At 45.3% G+C, this 22,975-nt stretch overlaps 1 protein-coding gene across 1 annotated transcript in view; it reads right to left on the reverse strand.

Moving 5' to 3' along the window:
- The window catches only part of Fgd4 (FYVE, RhoGEF and PH domain containing 4), a gene marked incomplete in the record, with an annotated part of 205,910 nt that overhangs the window by 31,691 nt on the left and 151,244 nt on the right, over positions 1-22,975 (reverse strand). Inside the window, 5 exon segments of the mRNA XM_013505926.1 lie at positions 1,551-1,707; positions 2,144-2,289; positions 4,295-4,384; positions 16,943-17,414; positions 21,532-21,715. Coding sequence (XP_013361380.1) covers positions 1,551-1,707; positions 2,144-2,289; positions 4,295-4,384; positions 16,943-17,414; positions 21,532-21,715 — 1,049 coding nt within the window.

A 22,975-nucleotide genomic window follows, 5' to 3' on the forward strand; every position in this document is an offset into this window, starting at 1 on the left:
GAGACCCTGTCTCAAAAAGACCAAAAAAAAAAAAAAAGTAACGGCTAAAATCTTCTCAAAATGATTTTTAAAAATAATGTACCAACTGTGCAGAAGGAATGTAAACATTATGTACTGAAAACATGCACAAAAACCAAGGGGATCAAAAGAGGAGCGGGAGCGGGTGGGAAAGGGATGGAGGAGGAATGAAGACGTGCTCTGCACGGGCACCACTGCCACGCAAGGAATGTACACACGGTGCGCTGCACGTGTGTGAACAGAACAATACGTTAAAAATCTACAAATGCAAGGAGCTCAACAAACCCAGAGTGAGTGACACACAAAAAGATCCACGTCTGTGCATGTCATAGTGCAACTGTGGAGAGCCAATAACAAAGAAAATCTTGACAACAGCAAGAGAAAAACGAATCATCACACAGAGGAAAAGTAGCAATAAAATTAAAGTCTGACTTCTCATGTGGAACAGCGGAGGACACAGCAGTATGTAACATACTGAACGTGCTGGAGAAACCCAGGGAGTCTGTATTCTGGAATGCGATCATTGAGGTGTCAGGATAAAACAAGGATGTTCTCTGATAAAGCTGATTTACTACCTTAAAAATTATTTTTTCATCTTAAAAGTACTCCAAAAATGACTAATATATGTTAACATAAAATTATAGACAACTTTTTCTCATGTCCTGAACTTTAAAAAATACACAAAATTGTGTGAAACAATTCCAGCACTATACTGTTAGATTTTAAAACTATAAAAATGAAATACATATGACACTAATGGCACAGACCATGTAAGAGGGACCAGAGCCATATCGGAGTGTCTATATATCACCAGCATTAAAGGTGGTATAACCTGAAGTAGGTAGTGATAAATCGGTACGTATTATAATCCCCACAGCAACCACTAGGAAGATAACCCAAAAACAGTTTAAAAGAGGAATTAAAATGGTGCCATAAAAACTATGTAATGCAGAAGTCAGTTAAAGAGAAATAGGATTCCAACCCCAAAGGTATTATGTGATGTAGATCATTCTTCTTCAATATTTAAATTATATCAAAGAATAAGTTACTAACAATATTGGATTTTGACTACAGAATCTCTGGAATTTACTATGGTATTATGAAAATGTATGTCTCGGTTTGGTAAAAGAAGAAAATCAGGATATAGACGTGAAGGGACAAGTTTTTTTCCCTCTCAAACCTCAGGTTCATAGCAATCATTCTTCCTATTTACGTATATTCCTTCCAACACAGACCTCAGAAAGAATGGGAGATACGCAGACTGAGAAGTCACTCTACGAATGTAGGGAGATCCTCACAAAAGCTAGCCTCTGCCGGGTGCAAAACCAGAGAAAGCATTTACTGCTGAGCATGTGGTGTGTGCTCAATAAACATTTTAACTCTGCAAAGATGACCTTTGCGTAATTCAGAGTAGAATGGGTTTGGGTCAGGAATCTCAGACAAATCTCCGCCTCTCCAGTTGTACATCTAGAAGACCATATGATTGGTATGGAAAAATTAATTCACAGCCCTGCACAAAACGGTCCTTTTACCTGAATGTCTTCGATCACTGATTTGAACTGGGGAACGCGTTCTGTCATGTGTTTAACCAGTTCCATCGCATTATCGAACCCCTTCACATACTCTCCATACATCTTGAGGAATGGCGCCAGTTTTTGAAGGATGTCTCCGATTCTCGGAGTGGTTTCCCTGTATCAAACACAGAAACAAGCCATTAGGGTCTCTCCCAGAATGAATGGATTCTAATCCAGGAGTCAAAATGAAGTAAGTACTTTTTACGTCCACCCTCTGCTTAATCAGATCCACTTTGCTGAGAGACTGGAAGAGAATAAAGCACCTTGTGGAAGCGAGTTTAGTAAGAGAGATGCTTAGCATTCTCAAAGCTCCAGGTTATCCTTACGTCTTGTCTTCGTTAGTCAAAAGACAGTTTGGAGAGCAGAGATGAAATCCTTTTCAGCTAAAGCTGAAAATGTACCACAGCTGCTATCAAGTCTTTAACATAAAACCTGGCACAGTGTCTAGTTCTAGCAGGGTACAGTAAGTAGTATTTCTACTTCAACTTCAAGGCTAAAAACAGTGCCTGGATGACTGCCTTAGATGCATCATTTCTATCTTCTCCTCTTACCATTCTTGCATTCGTTTCTCCAGCTCTGGCAATAGGAATTTACTATGGAAGGCATGGATTGATGAAATGTTAGAAAAGATTTTATTCACCATCTCTGCTGGAAATGAGCCTCGGTTTGCTTCTTCCAATAGTTTACAATAAAATACCTGAGTAAAAGAATAAACCAAACATTACTTCAGATTTGTTGGTTAACCAACTAGCACTAAGTCAGGCCCACAGTGGGCTCTTAGTTTACTTTTGTTGAATAAATGGAGAAGTTAATGGTTCCGGAAACCAATCATTACTTGAAATGTAGGAATGGGTATACGATTTGGAAGAACTAAGTATAAAAATTAGGACACACGGATTCTAACTTAGGGTATGCTCCTATCTGGTGGATGTTAAGGTAAAGAATACACCTTCTGTGCCAGAGGATTTCCAACTGAAGTTAATAGGATGTACCCTTCCGATCCACAGGTAGAGCTAAGGATATGGAAACACCTTCTATGCACACAGATGGTCACTGTGGGGTTTTTCACTTCTGTTTATGATTTAGATGACTTCTATAGCACTTGTACACACTGTTCTTCATTATAGTTTGTTGACGTAAATCTCGTTTTTCCTATTAAAACTATATGTACGGTGGGAAAGGAAGGTGCATGATTTAGTTTCTACAGTGGAACTGGTGGTCGGTGAATGAACAAAAGTTCACTTTGGCTCTAGATATTCACTTGTTTCTTCATAAATAATCACACATGATAAAACATGATTTTTAGAAAGGAAAAATCTTCTGTACATAGTAACAGGTACCTTGTAGACAACTAGTAAGAGAAACCCCTTGAGGTCTTAGCTCTACTCTACTAGGGCTACTATCCCTCTTAACTGCAATTCTGCTAAATAAAGGTAGAAGGAGGTCTGTTCCTTCGTAATGGCCAGATGGTTGTTAATTTTCTAAATTCTCCCCACTGTATTTTCTTGGGATGCAAAAAGAACACAAAATTATTCCCTTAGACATTCCAGAAGATAGGATACTATAGTAATTAAGATTCCAAAAGTCTAAGAGGTCAGCAACAGTAGCCCAGTTAATTTGGGGGGGGGAGCGGGGGAGGGGAAGGGAGAGGGGAAGGGGAAGGGAGAGGGGGAGGAGGAGGGGGAGGGAGAGGGAGGACTTGCTACTAAGAGGAGAAGACATTTTTCTTTGATAAGAATATTACAAAGTACCAGGTCTATAATTTCCATGTGGAAAGAAAGATATTTCAAAGGCTCAAAGTCCACAGGAATTGGCTTTTATAGTGAAATTTCTTGAAAAACGAATATTTGAGCCACAACCTCCCTATTTCAAAGAACACAAGCCCTCAACTGCTGCTCAAGGCTAATCCTACCAGGCATGCAACTCACTCCTGGGACCTAGGCTAAAGTGTACCCAGGCCCGCCTTTGAAATTCCAAGGTTCCTCTGGCAGGAGGGCGACAGTTCTTCTCAACAACCAACATTCAAGCATGGCACCTTTTCTTTTAACAAGAGGAATTTGTATGAGCAGGCAATCGACCAACTGTCACTTTTTCATTGTTGAAACAGGCTTAAAAAGCTTTCATTTAACTGTTATTCTTATGATACATTAAAAAATTTCTTGAAATCATCCTCAAATTGCCACCATGATGAAAAGTACAAAATATGATAAAATAGATTACATATGCAAAAAATATTGACTGGATAACATTATGCCAGGCACTCCATCAAAATGTTCACATAAGGTCAAGCAACTGAACTCAAAATCTTCTGATCGCACCAGCTAAGGTCACTCGCCCAGTACTGAACAACAAACAAAATCAGCAGTATATTCATGTCAGCATTAGCATCGCTAGTATAGTAACAAACTGTCCTCCAGGGCCACAATAAATGGCCAATAATCAGGCTAACGTCTAACGTTATGGGATACAGATAAAGTCATTTTGTGACTTGTACAGGGAGAACACTCTACCCTTAGGAATTACAAAATGTTTACATCAAGTGAATTCACCAATGTAGCTGAAAAGTATTCAAGGTTCCCTGGAGCAAAAAGCCCTTATTCATCAAATAACTGCTTGTCTGGCAGTTTTTAAATTGTCTAAATTACTGGGTTAACATGATACACAGTGCCAACTCATAAAGTGATTCTGAGGGAAGACGTTACCTGGTCTAAGAGGTCGAGTCGGTTGACGTAAGCTCTTTCCGTAAGCAAAAGTTCATTGGCTATTTTGTGAAGTTTTTGCTCATTTGTTTCCTAAGAACAGAACAGACAGCCACACATTAGAAACAGATTTGGACGTTATTTCTCAAGTAAGACATGCCTCACCAAATAGCCTGATCAAAGCCGATTTCTTACGTTTCTGAGGTGCTCAGTTCCTTTCAGCTATCAAGGAATATTTGGGAGCTGAGCGATCAATTCGATTTCAGACACACCTTAATTCTGCATCAGCTAACACTACCCTGTCCTCAACACACCTTTTCTTTTTTCAGTTCCCAACATTATTTTTACCTGTCTCTCCTAGGTTCTCACCACGTTTAAACACGAGGTCCAATGATGAGCTCCAGGCATACAACATTCTGCCATTTAAAGGAATATGTAATGAGAAATTCCACATACTACAGTCGGTAGTAAGACACACGCCCATGTGTCCTGCGCTGAGATTCAACTATCAACTCGTTAATCTTGCATCTATGCGCCGCCTATATTATTTTCAATTAAATCTCACTCCTTTATTTCCACCATACATATTTATTTAACCCTAGTTTGTATAGCCTTACTAGTTTATGGTGACGGACATTTTTTCCTTATTAGCTGCTCTAGCCCCTGTGTCTTCTACAATGCTTCCACAAAAACACTGACACTCAACACAATAATTGTTGAATGAATTATATTATTAAATAAATGAAGAGTATTATTAACTACTGCCGTGCATTCATTACTATTTTGACATGGGGTTAAGCTAAGACCAAATCCATCCTTGCTGGAGAACTCCTCCCTCAACACCAAAGCCCCAAAGTTCCCATCCTGTTAATGGAGCAATCTCTGTCCATCCAGTTCACTGCTTTGGAAGCCCAGCCACGGATACATCTTAGCGTTCATCCTTTAAGTTCTTGTTGCACACCAAATGTCAAGCTCAGGTCAATCAAAAGCTTCCAAATGGTCTGATTCCAACTTGTTTGGGGTTCTTTCTACCCACCTTTGCACTCGGCTGTCTGAGGAATCTTTCTAAAACTTTCTCAGCACACATGATCCTACTTCCCATGGAAAGAGCAGCTGCCGGTAGTTCTTTTTCAGAGAAATACCCAAAATATCCAAACCTCCACTGGCTTCCTCACACTTACTTCCCACTGTGTGTTTAAAAGTCTATTTCTCTCTAAAGACACCAGTCTGACACATCTGTCATCACTATCCAAACGTGTTCCTGGCCACCTCCACACCGCCCTTCTCTCATCCTCAGCCTGGCGCAGGCTCTTGCTGTATTTCTTTAGGTGTATAAAACTTACTCTCCTTTGACTACCTGTCCCGTTCCCATTTCTTGTCTAGAGGCTTCTTCAAGTGTTTAAACCCCTTGCGCTTAGTCCTAGTAGCATGCATTGTATTTCTTTCCTTTTCTTTTTTGATACAGGGTCTCACTATATAGTTCGGGCTGGACTCGAACTCTCAGCAGTCTTCCCGCCCCACGCTACGAAGTGCTGGGTTACAGGTGTGCACCCTCACACCTGGCTTATTCTCTGAGACAGTCACTGAAAGAGACTTCTCTTTGAGCTCCACATGAATGAGGATCATTCCCATGAGCACAGACAGGAAGCCAACGGCCTTGTCATTGATTTTGTCTGGCTAATTGTTATTTGCGGCTGGAAGCACCCTGACATACAGGAAACTCAAATACAATGATATATGTGCAGTAAAGTCCATTTAAAAACTTAAGTAATTTTTAAGCAGTTAATACTTAGGAGAAAAGGATAACAGTACTCAGTGAAAGAAAGATATGATTTTCGAACTATCATAAGTGAACGCAAATGTATAGTAAATACATTATGAAACCTACCAGCATTTCAGAGGAATAGATACACTATCTTTCATATTCACAAAAAATATTTTGCTGCATCAACTAGCAAACTTTTTTTAAAGCCTGATTTGCCAAGGCATAATTTACGAACAGTAAGACTCCCGGCTCTGGCAGTTCTGATGTATGCATACAATCATATAACCACTCGCACAATGAGGGTACAGGAGTTCCCAACAAGACTAAATGTCTTTTTTGCCCTCCAGTGCCAACCTTCTCTCTACTTGCAGGCTTTCTGTACCAGCTGACCCTGAGCTGTCCCCGACCAGAATGTGTGGAAGTGGAATCAGAGTGACCAGGTCTTCTGCATCTTCTGTCACATAGCAAAATGCATCTGAGACACATCCATGTTGTTTTTAGCAGCACAAGTTTGCTCTTGGGGTGGAAGAGCCCTGGGAATCGAACTCAGGACCTTGTGCTTGCCAGGCAGGTGCTATGCCACTGAGCTAGATTCCCTGGCCTAAAGTCTGCTCTTTTTAAGCCCTCAGTTTTATTCTAATAGTACTGATGTCTGCTTCTACCTCTGACAGTACCTTTAAAGAAAGCAGCCCAGCAGAACTTGGGCCTTGATAAAATAACCCTTATGAGCCATATGTTAACCACATTACACTGTCTATTACAGCTAAACAATGAAGCCCCCAGAGGTTTCCTCTTCCACACCCCTACAGGATCTCGAACAGGAAGTGTGTAAGAAACAACTTTTGCTGACTACAAAGCAATGTTAGCTGAACTTGGCAAATTGTAGGTATCCTGGTTCTATTTTGCAAAATCTGAGAGATGACAGCAGTTATTAGCAAAGCTGTGCCGCTTCCACACAGATGGGCTAATACACACGTTAGGTGCCTGACCTTGCCAGAGCCAAAGCAAAGTTAGCAAAAAGAAGCTTGCTGACAGACGCTTTAATCACTCGCTCACACAGAGGCTGCAGGAAAGTTGCAAGGGATTTTTGCAGAGGAGATGAGGAAATCATGAACTCGTGGAGCTTTGCTTTAGATTAATAAAACTGTCACCATAATAAGAATAGCTAACACTGATAATTTGTTATGTGCCAGACACTGTAAGTACTTTGCGTGAATTGATTAATCTTTATAGAGTTCTACAATCGTTTTTATTCCCATTTTACAGGCACATATGTACACACACACACACATACACAAACAAAGCCCCAGGCTTAAAGAGGCACTATAGCTTATCCCAGGTTACAGAGTGTCAAGGTATCAGATTCCATTCATACAGAAGAGTCCATGAGTCTAAGTAACTCCTCAGAATACCCTTTGATGCTCACCTTTCTTTGCAACAAAACAAGACTGTGACGTGTGCCTAAGAGGAGACGGACTGGCAAAATGTAAACTATCTGCTTTCTAAATCCAGAAATGGAATGTGGGGATTATCATGCATCTAAATTGATTAAATTTTTATTTTTAATTTAGTTTTCAACATACATTCTATTTAAGGCAGATTTTTTAGCATTTTAGTAGTAATTATCAAGTTACAAAATTTGGCTATTTTAATGTAAATATAACATACTGGCTTTCAGCTGTAACAATTTACCAAAATGCACCTATGAGCACACTTATGGGTAAATAATTTATTTGCATGTGTGGGTCTCTGAGACATTATGAGATGAGATATCTATATACCTGCCTTTCAAAGTAGAAACTACAATTTCTCCTCCCCATGCTGAGCTGCAAAAACTCCAATCCTTGTCCTCTGTCCTGGAGTTGCTGGTGACCTCCTGTCACCCAACACTGGGTCCTTAGACCCCGGTCATTCCACAGAGGCCTCCCAGGCCTTGGAGGACAGAACACTGCAGAGACGCTAAAAAGACTCTGCGAGACGGGCCTTGCTAGGCCCCCGTCAGTCTGCTAATAAAGAATCCATAAACCCAAAGGACCGGATCCACAAAGGTCCTCAGAGGCAAAAGTGCAGAGTTTCCCCGCCGGCAGTGCAGCCCAGGGCCATGCCCCAGAAGTTCCATGCCTCTCCTCCCACCCTTCCCCCGCACCTAGCTCTAGCCTTCACAAACCCTCACAGCAGTGAATGTGTTTCCCTGAGGCCTGCGAGCTACTTAGGCACATCAGTCACACCGGGAAGGGTCCTGCCCAACCTCAGTTGAGGGCGGCAGGTCAGCCGCACAGGTGCGCCCACCTGGGGCAGGGCCTGGCGTGCTGGGAGGGGAAGTCTCAGGGTGGAACCCGCAGCCATGGGCCCTGACGCTCTCTCCCGATACAATTCGCTGATATCGGTGAGGAGGCTCCCAGACCTGGGGTCCTGCAGATGGGAGAGAGCTGTGCTCCCATGGGGTACACAGGGGTCACCTGTGTCGTAGCACTGGTTTTTCCTTCCGGGTCATCAGGCGCTAACAGACTTGTGTATAAAGAACCCAGTGGCTTTTCAAACGCTGCCATGATGGGACTGTACCCTAATCTTTTAAACAGGAAAGTAAATACCATTTCTTAATATTTGCCACTTCAAAATTACATAACACCCACTTTATGCTTAGTGCTTTACTAAGCAGTCACTTATTCTTGTGGTCCACTGAACAACAGTAACGTTATAAAACACTGACTTCACAAGCTCATTTTCTCCTCTTACCACCTAAAATAGACAAGGCTGACATTTCAAAATAACCTATAAATAATTAGGAATTAGAAATAATTTATAATCTTTAGTAAACCATATTAAGAAACATCCGACCTTTGATATCCTTTTTAAAAGGGTTTTTTTCACTTGTAAATTCATGAGACTATATTCAAAGACTGAAAGCTGCCCCGGGGTTTTGCCTCAAAACAAAAACACATTGTGTATATCTAAACTACCGGAATGGAAAAAGATGAACTCCTCTGTAATGGAATATACAAACACAGGGATTTCCCCCAACTGCTCGGTGCCCCTCACGCTATTTCCAGGGCCCTGGCATGCGGATGCCCTTTCGCCTGGCCTCCGGGGTGAGGGTCAGTGTGGTGCTGCTGACTCGTGAATGAACTTCGGCTCTGCCTCCTCATCTGCAGATGTCCCCAGCCCCTGCAGGCCTCTTCAGACCTTCTGGCAGGACAGTCCCATACGGCAGGAGGCAGGACAGAGCGACCCCGTGGCCACTCGCAGAGTCCCATTAACAGGGCAGGCAGAAATCGCTTGTGTGGAGCCAGCCATTCATTCTTCAAAATCCGAGAGCCTCCCTCCCACCTCCGTCCTGCCTCCATCCCGCCAACTGACCACCAACCAACTGAGGGAGCAGACAAAACGCTAACGAGCAATTACACTTTCCCAAGGGCCCCAAGGTCAAAACAATAATTATTCTAAATTGACTCAGATATTGACATTGTGCTTTTTATTCCAGAATTGAGAGTTGAACCCTGGGCCTTCAGGCTGAGCTACATCTGCAGCCTTTTTTGTTTTTTTGAGACAGGATCTCACTGTGTTGCCAGGCTAGGTTCAGACTTGGGATTCTCCTGCCTCAGCCTCCCAGAGTGCTAGGATTACAGGTGTGTGCCACCAGGCCTGACTAACTCTTCAATTCATCTTCTCATATGTAGTTTCCTTTTAAGCAGGAAGTTTTTTCTACAAGTATTTACTCCAAGCTTCTAAAAGTTCTTCCAGCTTTCCTCCATGTACTTCTTATGGGTTATATTTAAGACACGTATGTAAATTAGGAGGCTTTTGTAGGACTGAATGAAATGGTTGAGTTCTGGGGCATTTCTACCCAAATCTGTCAGTGAACATTCTCTGAAGGAGAGTGTGGCTTTGTACAGATGCACGTACTACAGTGCTTCCTGAAGCCTATTTTTTCATAAAAATCTGCTTCAACTTAGGGAATAAACACGTGTTTCTGCACCATAATTCATGAGCTGCATCAGAATGTAGACGAGTCATTTTAAATGCACTGTCAGACAGCACAGTACCCCCTGTGGCTCCAGGTGACAATTTAAAATTAGATCACAGTGATATATGAATGTCATGTAACTGGCCTCTCATCTGAAAAGCATCTTACGTCTGCCTTGTATCAGGCACCTTCATTCTGGAATAATCTACAGATCTTTCCCCCCACTAAACCAAGTAGGGAAGTCAGCACCAAGGCGACGCAGCGGCAGACTCCTCACTAGGCACACAATGCAGGGTGCTCCGATGGATTTCCTCACGCGATGCTCGGTGCTCCCGAGTCACAGCGCTCATCCGTGAGTGTCCTCCAGAGAAAGCACCGCAGTCAAAGCGGGGCCCGCAGAGGGGCTGGGATACGCCCTGGGCAGAACACACTGCCTTCTGGGTCTTTTCGAAGACCCTGACTGGCAAGTGAAGCAACGGGATGTCGTGTGTTTATCAAATACACCGCTCTCACGAGCAGAGACGCTGTTGTGAGTTCCTTACAACTGTCAAGTGATCTATGATCTCCACGCCACAGATGAGGAAACTGAGGCACGGCGAGGTTAAGCAGCCTGCTTGGGGTCAACAGCTAGGACCAAACCTAGAGCCCGCCTCTGGAGTCTGCTCCTGGTCACGCTACGTGGCTCTCTTTGCTGTTTTCAAAGCCACATACAAACTGCTCCGTTCTTAACATCTCACCTTTCCACTTCTCTGCTACCCGCCGCTGGCTCGTTCCGCACACCTGGACTTGCGGCCGGAGCTTTCTGAACTCTCCCGCTTCACGTCAACACCGCGCTCATCCGTCCTGGTGCACCGACCTGCTGGTCCTCGCCGGCCCCCTCTGCCAGGCTGCTGTGACATTCTCCAGTGCCAGGCCACCCGGTGAGGCCAGGGGGCTGCTGAGGGCCACCTACTGTCCCCACCGCCCTCTAGCATCTTTCCTTCCTCAGCACGCCACACTGGCCTCCGCGGCTCCAAGCAGAGGGCCACCTCCCCACTGTGGTTCCTCTGTCCCCGGAGAGGCCCAGGCTCGGCCTCAGCTTCGCTGTGAGCAGCACGCAGCCCGGCCACGGCCACGCCCCGTCCCCACAGCAGGGGCTGCCGGTGTGCACACACACGACGTGAATTTACTGTTTAATTCCATCCCCCAAGCTCCCTGAGCCAGGTGGCTAGAGTCCCACACAAGGCCCGGGTCTCCACATCTACTCCAGTTTCAACTCTGAACACTGGCTGTGCTTTCCCCTTAAATGGCACCACCATAGCTTCACTGCCAACCCAACTCCACCGGCTCAGCGCTTCCGAAATGCCGGGCTCTCCCGGCCCCTGGGGGACAGTTCCTAAGTCCCCTTCCCGTTGTATCAGTGTTCTCTGGGCCACTTCCTGTTCCTGTGCTTTTGTAATACGGACCACACGCCTAGGCCCCTCCTCTTCCGCCCCTGTCCTCTCTCCCGGGCCCCAGATCCCTCTTCCACACGTCTAATTAATCTCTCCAAACCAACGTTTCACAGGCGCCAGGCGCTCAGCAGCGCAAAATCAACCTAATTAGCAACTCGCCTCCCTCCTCTCAGGAACAGCTTTGCTTTCTTCCCTGTAGAGCATCTTAAGCACTCGGTGAACGCGTTAGGAAGCCATAACCTGGACAGGTAAAGGGACACGGCGAAGTCACCCCGCTGCGGAGTGACAGGGCAGGGATGTAATGGTGGTTTTTGCATTTAGCTGAGGTTTTTCAGAATTCTGCATGATTAACCAGTAAACCACGCCTCCAGACTGTCCCAGCTTGGTAGCAGGCCTCTTCCCTGGGACCTGTCAGAAGCCCCTCACACTCACTATGTCAAAACCTACTTTTTTGCCCCGAAATATGCAAGGCTGTCCATCCTCTAGTATTTCAGTCCATGGCAATGTCCACCACCTCATCCAAGCCGGGATTTGAGCAGGGCTCACGCTCTAGAGCCAGATCCTCGGGAGCCCACACCTGGGCTGCAGCACCTGCTTCCTGACCTCCTCTCCACTTTCTCTGCGCTGACTCAGCATTCTGAAGCCCACAGATGTGTCATCGTTGTCACCTCTACACTCTACTGGAGAGTCTGTGACAGTCTCCAGCTGTGGAAAGTCTGAATTCATATAGGAAAACACCTACATCTAGTCCAACAAAACAGGATACACCGTGAACATGCATCGTGCAGCTGACCATGCTTGCTCAAACATTAGCTCAGAAAAATTAGGTGGAATGTTAAAGATCTGAGCCGCTCTTCCTGGGGAGTAAGTTTATGGATGGCTTTTACGTTTTCTATGCTTTGCTACATTTTCTTGTTTTCCAGTGTTTACTAACTTCTTAGTTTTTACAAAAATAGCTTTAAAAATATTGTTCATAGGGGAAAGACAGCACTTCTTACTAGGTATGCACAGCCCTCTGCGTACCCCACTCTTCTTGCTCCAGTCTTCCTGGTGCTGTTACGAGGTCAGAGAGCTCCCCTCAAGTGCGCCACCCTCTTCTGTCCCCAGCTCTCACACCCACTCCCCGCTGCTCCTCCCGACCCCCAGCCGCTGCCCACTCCCCACTTCTCAGCAGCCCCCTCAGAGAACTGGTTCATACAAGTTTCCACCTCAGTCGACGGCTCTAAACCCCCAACGTACCACTGGATCTGACTCAGTCATTCGCTTCCTTATGAGTGATGATAATTATCTTAATTCTTTCTTCAGTATTTTTAACAGCTTCAGTATTTTTAACAGCTGGCTTGTATGAATATACTAAGTAAAACTAATTAAACATCAGAACCAGAAAAAGAGCTAAGCTATTAAACGTAATATGTGTCTAGAGGTCTCAACTTTGCATAGACTTCCTTCTTCATGTATTAGTCATTTAATTATATAATTTCTAACGTTTTTGGTCAAAATAGGATCTGCCTCTGTTATATTCCTATTAACTTATGATTAGAGTTTTTATATATTAGTAACTTGAACTTATGTTGTAGTAGAGATTTGATGTTGATATAAACTTTAGTCTTAAAAGGAGAATGCCACACATTTATATTCGATTGCTGTATAAAGCTGATATAAATATAAAATAAAAGAGATGTATATCTCTATCTATATATATATTACAAAGGTATAAATCTACATGGAGGAAGTACTGATTAAAGAAAAAATATACCAATAGATCCTGTAGTGCACCCTGAATATTCAAAGGCTCATAAAACACAAAGATCAGTTTTCATGCTCAATAAGTTTAGCATTCCACAACAGTGGATTTTTAGACAAAAACTTATTTTAGTGTATATAAATTTGAGAAAGGATAATCATTTTTAATAAAATGCATCCTAAAACATACTGAAGAATTTATCTGAGTCTCATAGGAATATGATTAATATAGCTAAAGCTATTTATGATAACCCAAATTCAGCACACCAGACAGGAACTCTAGCTCTATAGCCTGACCCTGCTGTGTCCCTGGGGGCTTCTGCCTGAGTGGATACAGGTGCACATGTGCCCTACAATATTCTTTGCCTTTTTCTTCCTGTAATTTAGGAGCTTCAGTGTGTCTCCTTTTTTTTTTTTTTTTTTTTTTTTTTTTTTGCGGTACCAGGGATCGAACTCATGATCTTGCACTTGCCAGGCAGGCACTTATACCACTGAACTATATCCCCAGCCAGTGTGTCTCCTTTTAACAATTTCTTCCCTTTAGTAGATGTCATTTGCTATAATAGATGATTAAATTTAAAGATACCTGGCCTGGTGGATGACAGCTAACAGTATCGCAAAGTACTCACAATTTTCTTTTAGTTTTGAGGTTTTAAAAACAATACATACATGCTTACTTTAGATGTCTGGTTATATCTAGATCACTGGCACTACAAAATGTTTAACCAGCCTGTAATCCCAGCTACTTGGGAGGCTGAGGCAATAGGGTCACAAGTTCAAGTGCAACCTAGGCAATTTAGCAGTTCTCTGCTGTAATCTAAAATAAAAAAGGGCTGGCAGCCACTGGGATCAATTCTTGGTACCGACCACACAGACAAACAAAATGTAATCACTGGGAAAGAGTAGCTTCACTAGAGTATGGTAGAGGGCAGAAATTCACTTAGGAACTCGTTATCTTGCACATGGTAAAATAAAGAGCATTCCATACCTGCCAATAAAAGTGATCTTCACCGAAGTATCTCAGAAAAATCAATGATACGGGTTCCTAAGCTGAACTCTTGTAAACCAGCTCTCAGTTATTAATGACTGTTCGTTACAATATCCGTCTATTCCTAAACTGCATTTGCCATTCTGCTTCCATCTTTCATCCCCTGGTTTTCTCACTGCTTGTGGAGAAGGACATTCTACGGTTTACCTTTCAATGTATTACCTACATGGGACTTTGAGCCTGACCAAGCCATATGATTGTTTCTGGTGGAAGTCTAGCAAACATATTAGTGTAAAAGGAAATGAGAGCAGGACCTTAGTCCCTGTGGAAAGCCGCTGGGACAGCACTAGACGCCTTGCTGAGATACATCCCAAGGAATGACGACCTGGTGGCTGGCTAAGTCAAAGTTCAGTTCCTGGGATAATTAAACTGTATCGCCCTCGCTCATCCTGTTAATGATTCCTCCCATTCCCCCTGTTGCTGCTTTTTGTGTGAATCCCAATAAAAGGCTGAAGAAGATTGTAATCAAAGCTTCAGTCCTAGAGGCTGCAGCCCCCTGATCCTATAACTTTGTCTCTCGTTTTTCTTTTCATCTGCCACACCTCGTTCTCGGGACCTGTCGCCCCAAACAGAAACCAACTTTTTACCAACAACTACCCTTGGTGGGCACTGGGAAGATGTCCACTGAGTTTAAGATTGGTTTAAATAAAATTAAGATAATTCTGATATAAATCTCTATACCTTTACATAAAAACAGAAGTAATTTTTTCAGTTGTCTGCATAGTGAAACTCAGAATATCCCACTGTCTTAAAAGTTCACATTGGTTTAAGAAACAGCCGATTACCTGGAGGGTTACCCCGCGAGGTAACGCACCCACATACAGCGGCGCAGAATCACTGTATTGCCACTGACCGGACCTTGGGATCTGATCATGTACACACCCTACGCACGCGAAGAGCAGTCCTGACTTGTGTGAGGTCACGCTGCTAACCAGGGCACAAGTAAGATGCCACATTGAGATTTTTCTGGTTTCAATTGTTTGGCCAAAAATATACTAAATTTTTTTAACTTTTCTCCTTCCAGTCACAGTAAAATACACTCAACAAAATTGACCCTCTTGCTACCACAGACACATCTGTGCATCTTGGAACCAGGAAAGGTAATGCAGCAGCCCTCGGGGCAACAGGAAGAACATATCCTCACCACGCAGACACGAAGTCTTGTGTGTTTAGATGGGAGAGATAGGGTGTTTGGATCACAACTCTGTAGAGAAAATCTCCTTTTCCTTCCCAAAACAGCCTGTGCCATCTACTGCTTAAAAGCCCAATTAGCACAAAAGCCAGCTCTACTACCATCTTGCTAGCTTAATAATAAAATCCTACTGAATCTCTCCCAAAGCAAACACGCTTCCTCTATGAAGAGGCCTACATAATAACATTTAACATAAAATAGGAAAAATAGCACCCAGTGAACACAATCATTACCAGTTAAAACATTTCCTTAATAAGAACAGCTCTTACAGTTTTATCAACACTCACTGGGGGCTTCATTCCCGTTGTAAAAGGTTTCTTTGTTCTGACCGCCTCTTCCTTACATCACGGCTCAAGCACAAAGACCCTAAAATCTACCACCACATCAAGTTCGACAGTCACTCTGCAATGTCCTCTTTCTTGACTGCCGCAGATAATGTCACCAAGTATGAGTCACTTTCTTCACCCACTTCCTTATTTAAACTTTCACTGCTCAAGAGCTAGTATTTAAAATGAACTTACTCACTGGAAGAAATGAGCCACTGGTTCTTTTGTGTATCTGATTTTTTCTGGGTCAGTGCAAATTATACCCTGAGGTTGATTTTACTTCCGTCCAAGTTCTAAATATAACCACTAATCGCTTTTTACCCTAATATTTTAGAATCAGTCCTTTTAATATTCTGCCTATGTTCAGGTCCAGAAAGGCACAGCTGTATTAAAAACTCCTAAACGAATTTAAGACTGGGACTTGCCATCTACAAATTTTCCTGTAATTATCAAAATTTTCAATGTTGAACTCTCTCACATAGTTATTTAGCATGATCTGTAAGGGACTAGGCAATGGAAACTTTATCTTCAGAGATGTAAACACGTTTCTAATTCTAGGGAAACCGAGCGTGCTGATACTGGACTTCTGACCCGCTAGATTCCCAAATACCACACAGAAGCCACAGTTCCTAACATTCCTACTGCACAGACATGAATAAAGAGCTAACTGAGGGCGGCCTTGTTACTGGAGTTACATAAAGGTCTCTACAAGTTACTGCCCGAAGTAGCATCCTGGTTCTACTGATTTGGTCCATGACATACCACTAACTTTTCAATATATGTAATACGGTTTCTTATTATAACATTAAGAAAATGCAACACTTTAACTGACCTGAATACCTGAAAATTATGAATATACTTCACTAGCAAATCAGCTCTCTGTTAACACACCTGTGATCCCAGCACTTGGGAGGCTGAGGCAGGACGATCGCTGCAAGTTCAAGGCCAGCCTGGACTACTCAGCAAGCCCGTCTCAGAATAACCCCTAAACAAAGACCGCGGGGCTGTGGTTTTCCTGTACCAGTCTCCACACCACTCTCACTCTTGAAATCACGAAAGTCAAGTACCGCGCGGTCACCCACGGGCACCCAGCGCTTGAGGAAGGCTGGGGCGCTGGGCTGGTGGCCCCACTCTTCGTCTCCCGCAGGAAGAGCGCCTCCCCAGTGCGCCCCGGGCCTACCTTCGTCTCGGGGTGCTGCTGCACGTGCTGCTCCGGCTCCACCGGGCTCTCCCCGTTCTCCAGGTCCTGGAGCGCGGCCTCCCGCCGGGCCTCTCCTCCGCTCGCAGGGAGCGCGGGGTCCGCACCCGGGGTCCTGCAGCTGCCGTCGGAGACATCACCATCTTGCGGGTCCTGGGGTTCGGCAGGGGCCCTGGGCCCCTCAGGCTCTCCGTTCATGGCCGGCGCGCCGGGCGCGGGGTCTGCAGGTGGCGCGGGTCCCGGGGGCTCGGGGCTGGCTGGGCCCTGTCCGCGTCCCCCAGGGCTCGGCGGCGCCTCCATGCCGTTGGCCACGCGCGTCTGCGCGCCCCGCGTGTGCTCGCCCCGGTCCCCGGGCCTGGGCACGCGCAGCGGGGACGCGGCTCTCCCCTGCCGGCCCGGGGTGCGCGGGCTCGCGGTGGGGTCTCTCTTCGGGTCGTGGGAGCTCGACAGCGTGCTGCAAAACAGGATGGAGACAGGCACAGAATAAGACGTGAGGGGAGCCGGGGCCCAGGGGTCTCCCTGGCTCCCATGGGGTCGCCCAGCCACACTTAAACTGGGGTGACACAGACGCGAGCCCGAGCTCCACCTGGAGGGCTGGCACAGTTCCTCCCTCCCACCCATCGGTGATGTTCTAGGTAGTCAAGCCTTCCAGGAGAAGAAGCCCCTCTGTTTGATGAAGGCATCTTTCCCCCACATTTGGACTTCACATTTAAGAACACGCACAGCAGCTCCCCTCGATGAACTGGGTCTGCAGAGCTACCTTGATCGCGAAGCAGAACACTCTCACTGTGACTGCGCCAGCAGTGGCCTCCCGGCCCTGTGTTTGCCTTCCGGATCCCTTGCACTCGAGCCCGCAAGTCAGAACAAACGCAGAGGCCTCCTTGCACACTCACGGGTAAACTGAGGCCCCAGGGACACCTAAGAGACTGTCTGTCCTCGATAACACATCGCAACTGGCCCCATGTGACCCCACCCCTGGGTCCTCCCCACTGCGGGCCGGAGAGCACATCCTAGGGTCTCTGCAAGGCTCTCTCCCCAGTAAAGTCTCCAGGACACCCGTGGCTTACTCCTTTTCGTCATTCAGCCTTTCTGGATCGGCTTGTAAAGGAGCACACCCCCCTCCACCTCCACGCCTCAGATCACTTTCCTTACCGTCCCCCACACTGGACACGGTCCCAACAGCACTAAGGAGAACGTGGAACCGACTCCTAGCATAGCAGTTTTCCTATGGAAATATGAGGGTGCATTTGCACTCAGGATATCAGGGTGTGGAGGGGACCCCCAGGCTGCATGCTGAGAGAGTCCTATGACCTCAACGAGCATATGTACAAAGAGAATGCCTGTGAGGGTGCACCTGTGCTGCCTGGCCGCCTGCCTTATTCCCACCTCTCGGCCCAGTGCTCAGTGTGGCCTTCCTCCAGGTAGGTATCTGATGGCTAGGAGTAAGCATCACGCCAACCGCGACGGGACGGCAACAGCGCATAATAGTTATTATACTAAGGCCACAGGCCACAATAAGCCCTCCAAGTGGATCATGTTTCTTCATAAATCTAGAAGCAGGGACCCATAAACAGAGAAACCCAGGCTGAGGAAACGATGCTGTACGGCCCATGTCCTCCTGGTCTAACCCTACCTCGTAACACTGCAACACTTAGGATGTGACGAGGAGCAAAGGAGTGAATAAGCTGCAGACGTGGGGAGGTCCGGGCCGGTCATCCTGCCCAGGGCAGGGAGCGAGGCTGCGGCAGGGAAGGGGTGGGTGAGAAGCGGGCAGAGGAGGAGCACGTCCCACAGACAGAGCTAAGACACGCAGGGCAGCTTTCTTCACCCGTCCTACCCGCCCAGCCGCGGCTGCTGCTCAGGACCAGAGACTGCAAGCCAGGAATTACACAGGTAACAAGAAAGTGGGAAGGGAGGGAAAGATGTGGGTGGTACTGCGGGACAGCAGCGCAGGAAGGGACAGGAACATTTCCTGGGAACGTGATACACGTGAAAAGGTTGGAGGCGACCCATATAAATGGAAGCGCCACATCGCACCAGCCAAATTGCCCCTCCTTTCTCAGCAGTCCTGGGGGATCTGAAGGAAGCTCTCTTCTTCTGTGCCCACTTCAGGGTCAGATGCCCTGACAGAAAGACCTCCAAGGGTCCTCAGCACACCGAGGCGTGCTCAGGGCTTTTCAGGAGTGCCGTTAATGGCAGCTAGAAATGTCCTATCTGTAAGGGACAGCGAGGGTGTGCGCGCGGGTGGTGGGCCAGGAAAAGCAGTGGTGCAACATGCTTGCCGCTGCCTCGTGGGCCGGAAACCGTGGGGGACAGCTGGCTTTGCGAAGCCCTTGAACGCCGATGTCCGTGTCTGCGGGGCAGAGCTAGTTCTAAAACCCCAAGGCTTTCCTAGGATAAAAAGAGTACTCTCTTACTGTGGTAGAAAGGAGAGAGAAAAAGGACGGGGTGGAGGGAAACTACAGTAAAAAATAACTCTATTTGCTTTAATTGCTGTTCTTTTTTTTTTGTTTTTTTTTGTTTTGGTTTTCTCCGGTACCGGGAACCGAACTCATGACCTTGTGCTTGCCAGCCAGGCACTTTTGCCGCTGAGCTAAATCCCCAGCCCCTTAATTGCTGTTCTTAATGAAGAGAGCTACTTGGGTTATGGCTCGGTGAGGTCCCGGCCACAGTGGGACGTGGCCCTCTAGGACCATCCTGACCGGCCTCCACCCTGGCAAGGCTAGCTCTTCCTGCCCACACCCTGTGCTGCCCCAGAGACGAGTGATGTCCCCTTATTCCACAAGGTGCTCCTGTAGGCCATGATAACTGGGATCCAGTCTCCAAATCACCTTGCAGGCACAAGGTCACCACTCAACAGTGCAGAGAAATTTCCCATTAAGATCCTTCAGAGCTGATGCAGTATTAACCCATTCTGACCGTTCGGGGGCGGGCACACACCTCAGTGCTGCCCCCTGCGGCCATCGCCCATACTGTATCGGCAGTGGACTCCGCCCCCAAGTCACGTCCCTTTGAGGACTTGACCAAACACATCTCGCCGTCTGCCCTCAGAACAGACTTGCTGAAAAATGTCAGTTACAGCACGTCACTCCTGAGCTCCAACCTTCCAGCTCTGCGTGAGAAAATGAATCTGTGCAGCTTGAAAGAGTAAAAGAAACCTGATGGTATTAAGTGGAAAAACTGCCCATTTCCCATGTAGAGAAGACTCTGAAATAATGCAAAGTGTAGGCTTCCGGTCGGTGAGGGAGACAGGCCTTACCGTTCGGAGACCACACCCTAGGACATGGGTACCAGGGTGCCCTAAGGATGCCCTCCTCCTATCATGGAGGGAATGAGACCGGCTGCTAGAATCTGCCAACAGGAGATCAAATGTCTGTTATTATTGTTGCTGTTATTGAATATTGAACTTACTCTGTGCAAAAAAAAAAAAAAAAAAAAATTAAGGGAATTAAACTATTCTTGAAAAGACTGCTATCATTCCAGCTAGCAAAGATATTATAAATCCTACTTTAGAACAGGAGACCTTGAAGTTTAAAGATGTAGGATGTAAGTTCCCAAAATTAATCAGGAATAAAAAATGAAGCCAGGCTTCTAAGTTATTTTCTCCAGAATTTGTAGCTAAATATAATCTTATTTTAAATGATGGAAACTGTAGTTTTGTGTTTGGTCACAATTTCCAGAACAACTCAAAAGTATTTCCAAGCTATGAGTTTATTTATTTTTTATCTTTTTGAGACAGGGTCTCACTATGCAGTCCAGGCTGGCCTTGAGCTTACTCTGTAGCCCAGGCTGGTCTTGAACTCACAGTGATCCTCCTGCCTCAGCCTCCCGAGTGCTGGGATTACAGGCATGTGCCACCACACCCGGCTATGAGTTTATTTAATAATAGTGAACCCTGCAAATAAAAAAGGCTGCCTAATGAGAAATCATTCCCAAATATTACACTGGAATGAATGGAAATACTTGGCTTTAAGGGAAAAAGTGAAGTTAGATATGTTCTATTCCATTGCACACAGATTTCTGGTGACAGGGAAAGAAAAATCCTTCTGATCAAACTTTTTATTCAAATTCTGTTTGAGTCAGTGATGGCAATTCTAGCAATAGGCTCTGAGAACACACAGCTGAGAGCTTCATTTGTAAAATGTACCAAAAGTGGGTGTGGGGTGAGGAGAGATGGACGGAGTGGGCATAGAAAAGTTACACTAAATAAAGCCCCAAGACAAGACAAGCCCACAGGAGTCACCCTTACAAACCCACAAAGTAAACACAAAGACAAGACAACCTCTTGGCCTTTCCAACCCAGACAGTGACCGACATAATGGCCCACAAAGGGTGACAGACGCAGAAGAAATGACACAAAAGCATGTAATTTCATAAACATGCTGATGGCCTCAGGTACTGCACATTGGTCACATACTGTAAGTGACAGGTCATACTAGGGCAAGAGTCTGTACTTTATTTTAAGACGCTCTTGCCGAAGGCCTACAGAACCTAATGCAACGTGGCGTGACGTTTTTTGATTCAGAGCTTCTTCCTCCCTCTGCCTCCGCCCACTCCAAGTTAACTCTTACCTGCCTCCTTCAAAGCGACTGATGAGATCTGACACCTTACTGGGTTTTTCTTTTGAGACACAAGAAGCAGAGGCAGGTTTAACTTCCTCCATCCTGGGCTTTGCTCTAGATAAAGCTTTCTTCCTGGGGGTTTGGTGTATATTGGACGAAGGTGAATTCTGTAGATGTAATGGCTTTGGAGGCACTGTAAAAAAGAACAGAATTCAATATTTCACGGACATTTTGTTCTTTAGCAGTAAAGATTCTGGTAGCCCGGGTGCAAAAATCTTCAGCATTAACCACTGTCATAAAGGGGCTGGTCATATTTGAACTCCGCCTTAACCAAGGGACCTTTATTTATCTTAGACACTTGCTCCATATTTCATGGAAATTCTTCTTCCAAATGTAAGTCGTTCTTTTAGTTTTAGTTCATCTTCAACATGGCATTGATTAACACCTAGAAATCTGCACAAGGTGACAGCATGCCTATAATCCCAGCACTGAGGAGGCTGAGGGAGGAGGATCGTTGCAAGTTCGAGGCCTGCCTGGGCTACAAAGTGAGTTTAAGACCAGCCTGAACTGCACAGTGAGACCTTGTCTCAAAAAGACCAAAAACAAAAAACAAAACAGTCTACTAGAGATACCAGAGTGGTTACCTGTCTAAAGAGGGGAAAAAGGTGCTAAATTTGAAACTAAATCCTAGAAATACATAGTTTGCCAAAATACAGGTTTCCTCACAGAGAGGTAACAGAACGGAATCTGGAATTACTAAGTTAAACAACATAAAAGCCAACAGGACAACAATAGACAACAATAGGATGACATGGCACTGATTCAGCACCTTGCCATTTAACAAAAGTACCTGACCTCATTTGAGTTTACATCAAATTTTATAGCACCCGGAGTGCGGTGCATGCCGCTACTCACGTCCCATGTCTGTGAGGGCTTGCGGAGGCTGAGGAGGGCTGGGTAGAAAGGCTAATCCGGTTCCAGGCCCGGCACCGGGACACCAGCTGCTCAACGTAAATCCAGCCATAGAGGGTATGGGGATAAACAAGTTCTGTAGTTTTCTTGCACTGCTGAACCATTTGTTTACTAGTAAGTTCTTTACTCAATTCACATTAGGAACAGGTTACTTCATCAAATTCCAAAATCTACAGAGTTCCCAGATGAGAATATATATGCCTTAAGTGTATCATTAGTATAAGAATTCCTTCACACCACTTTTCTCTAAGGTTAACATTCAGAGTAAAGCCAGGCATGGTGTCACACACCTGTACTCCCAGCTCTTGACAGGCTGTGGGAAGAGAATTTGCTGCAAGTTCAAGGCCAGCTTAAACTACACAGCAAGATGTTGTCTCAAAAAACAAAACAAACAAACGAAGAAACCACTCACAGTGAAAGTTTATAATACATACAATCTTTTTTTTTTGGATACACAGTCTTGCTGTGTAGCACGCTGACC

The sequence above is a fragment of the Chinchilla lanigera genome, unplaced genomic scaffold, assembly GCF_000276665.1.
Source record: "Chinchilla lanigera isolate Chin_1 unplaced genomic scaffold, ChiLan1.0 scaffold00104, whole genome shotgun sequence".
Classification (NCBI taxonomy): Eukaryota; Metazoa; Chordata; class Mammalia; order Rodentia; family Chinchillidae; genus Chinchilla; species Chinchilla lanigera.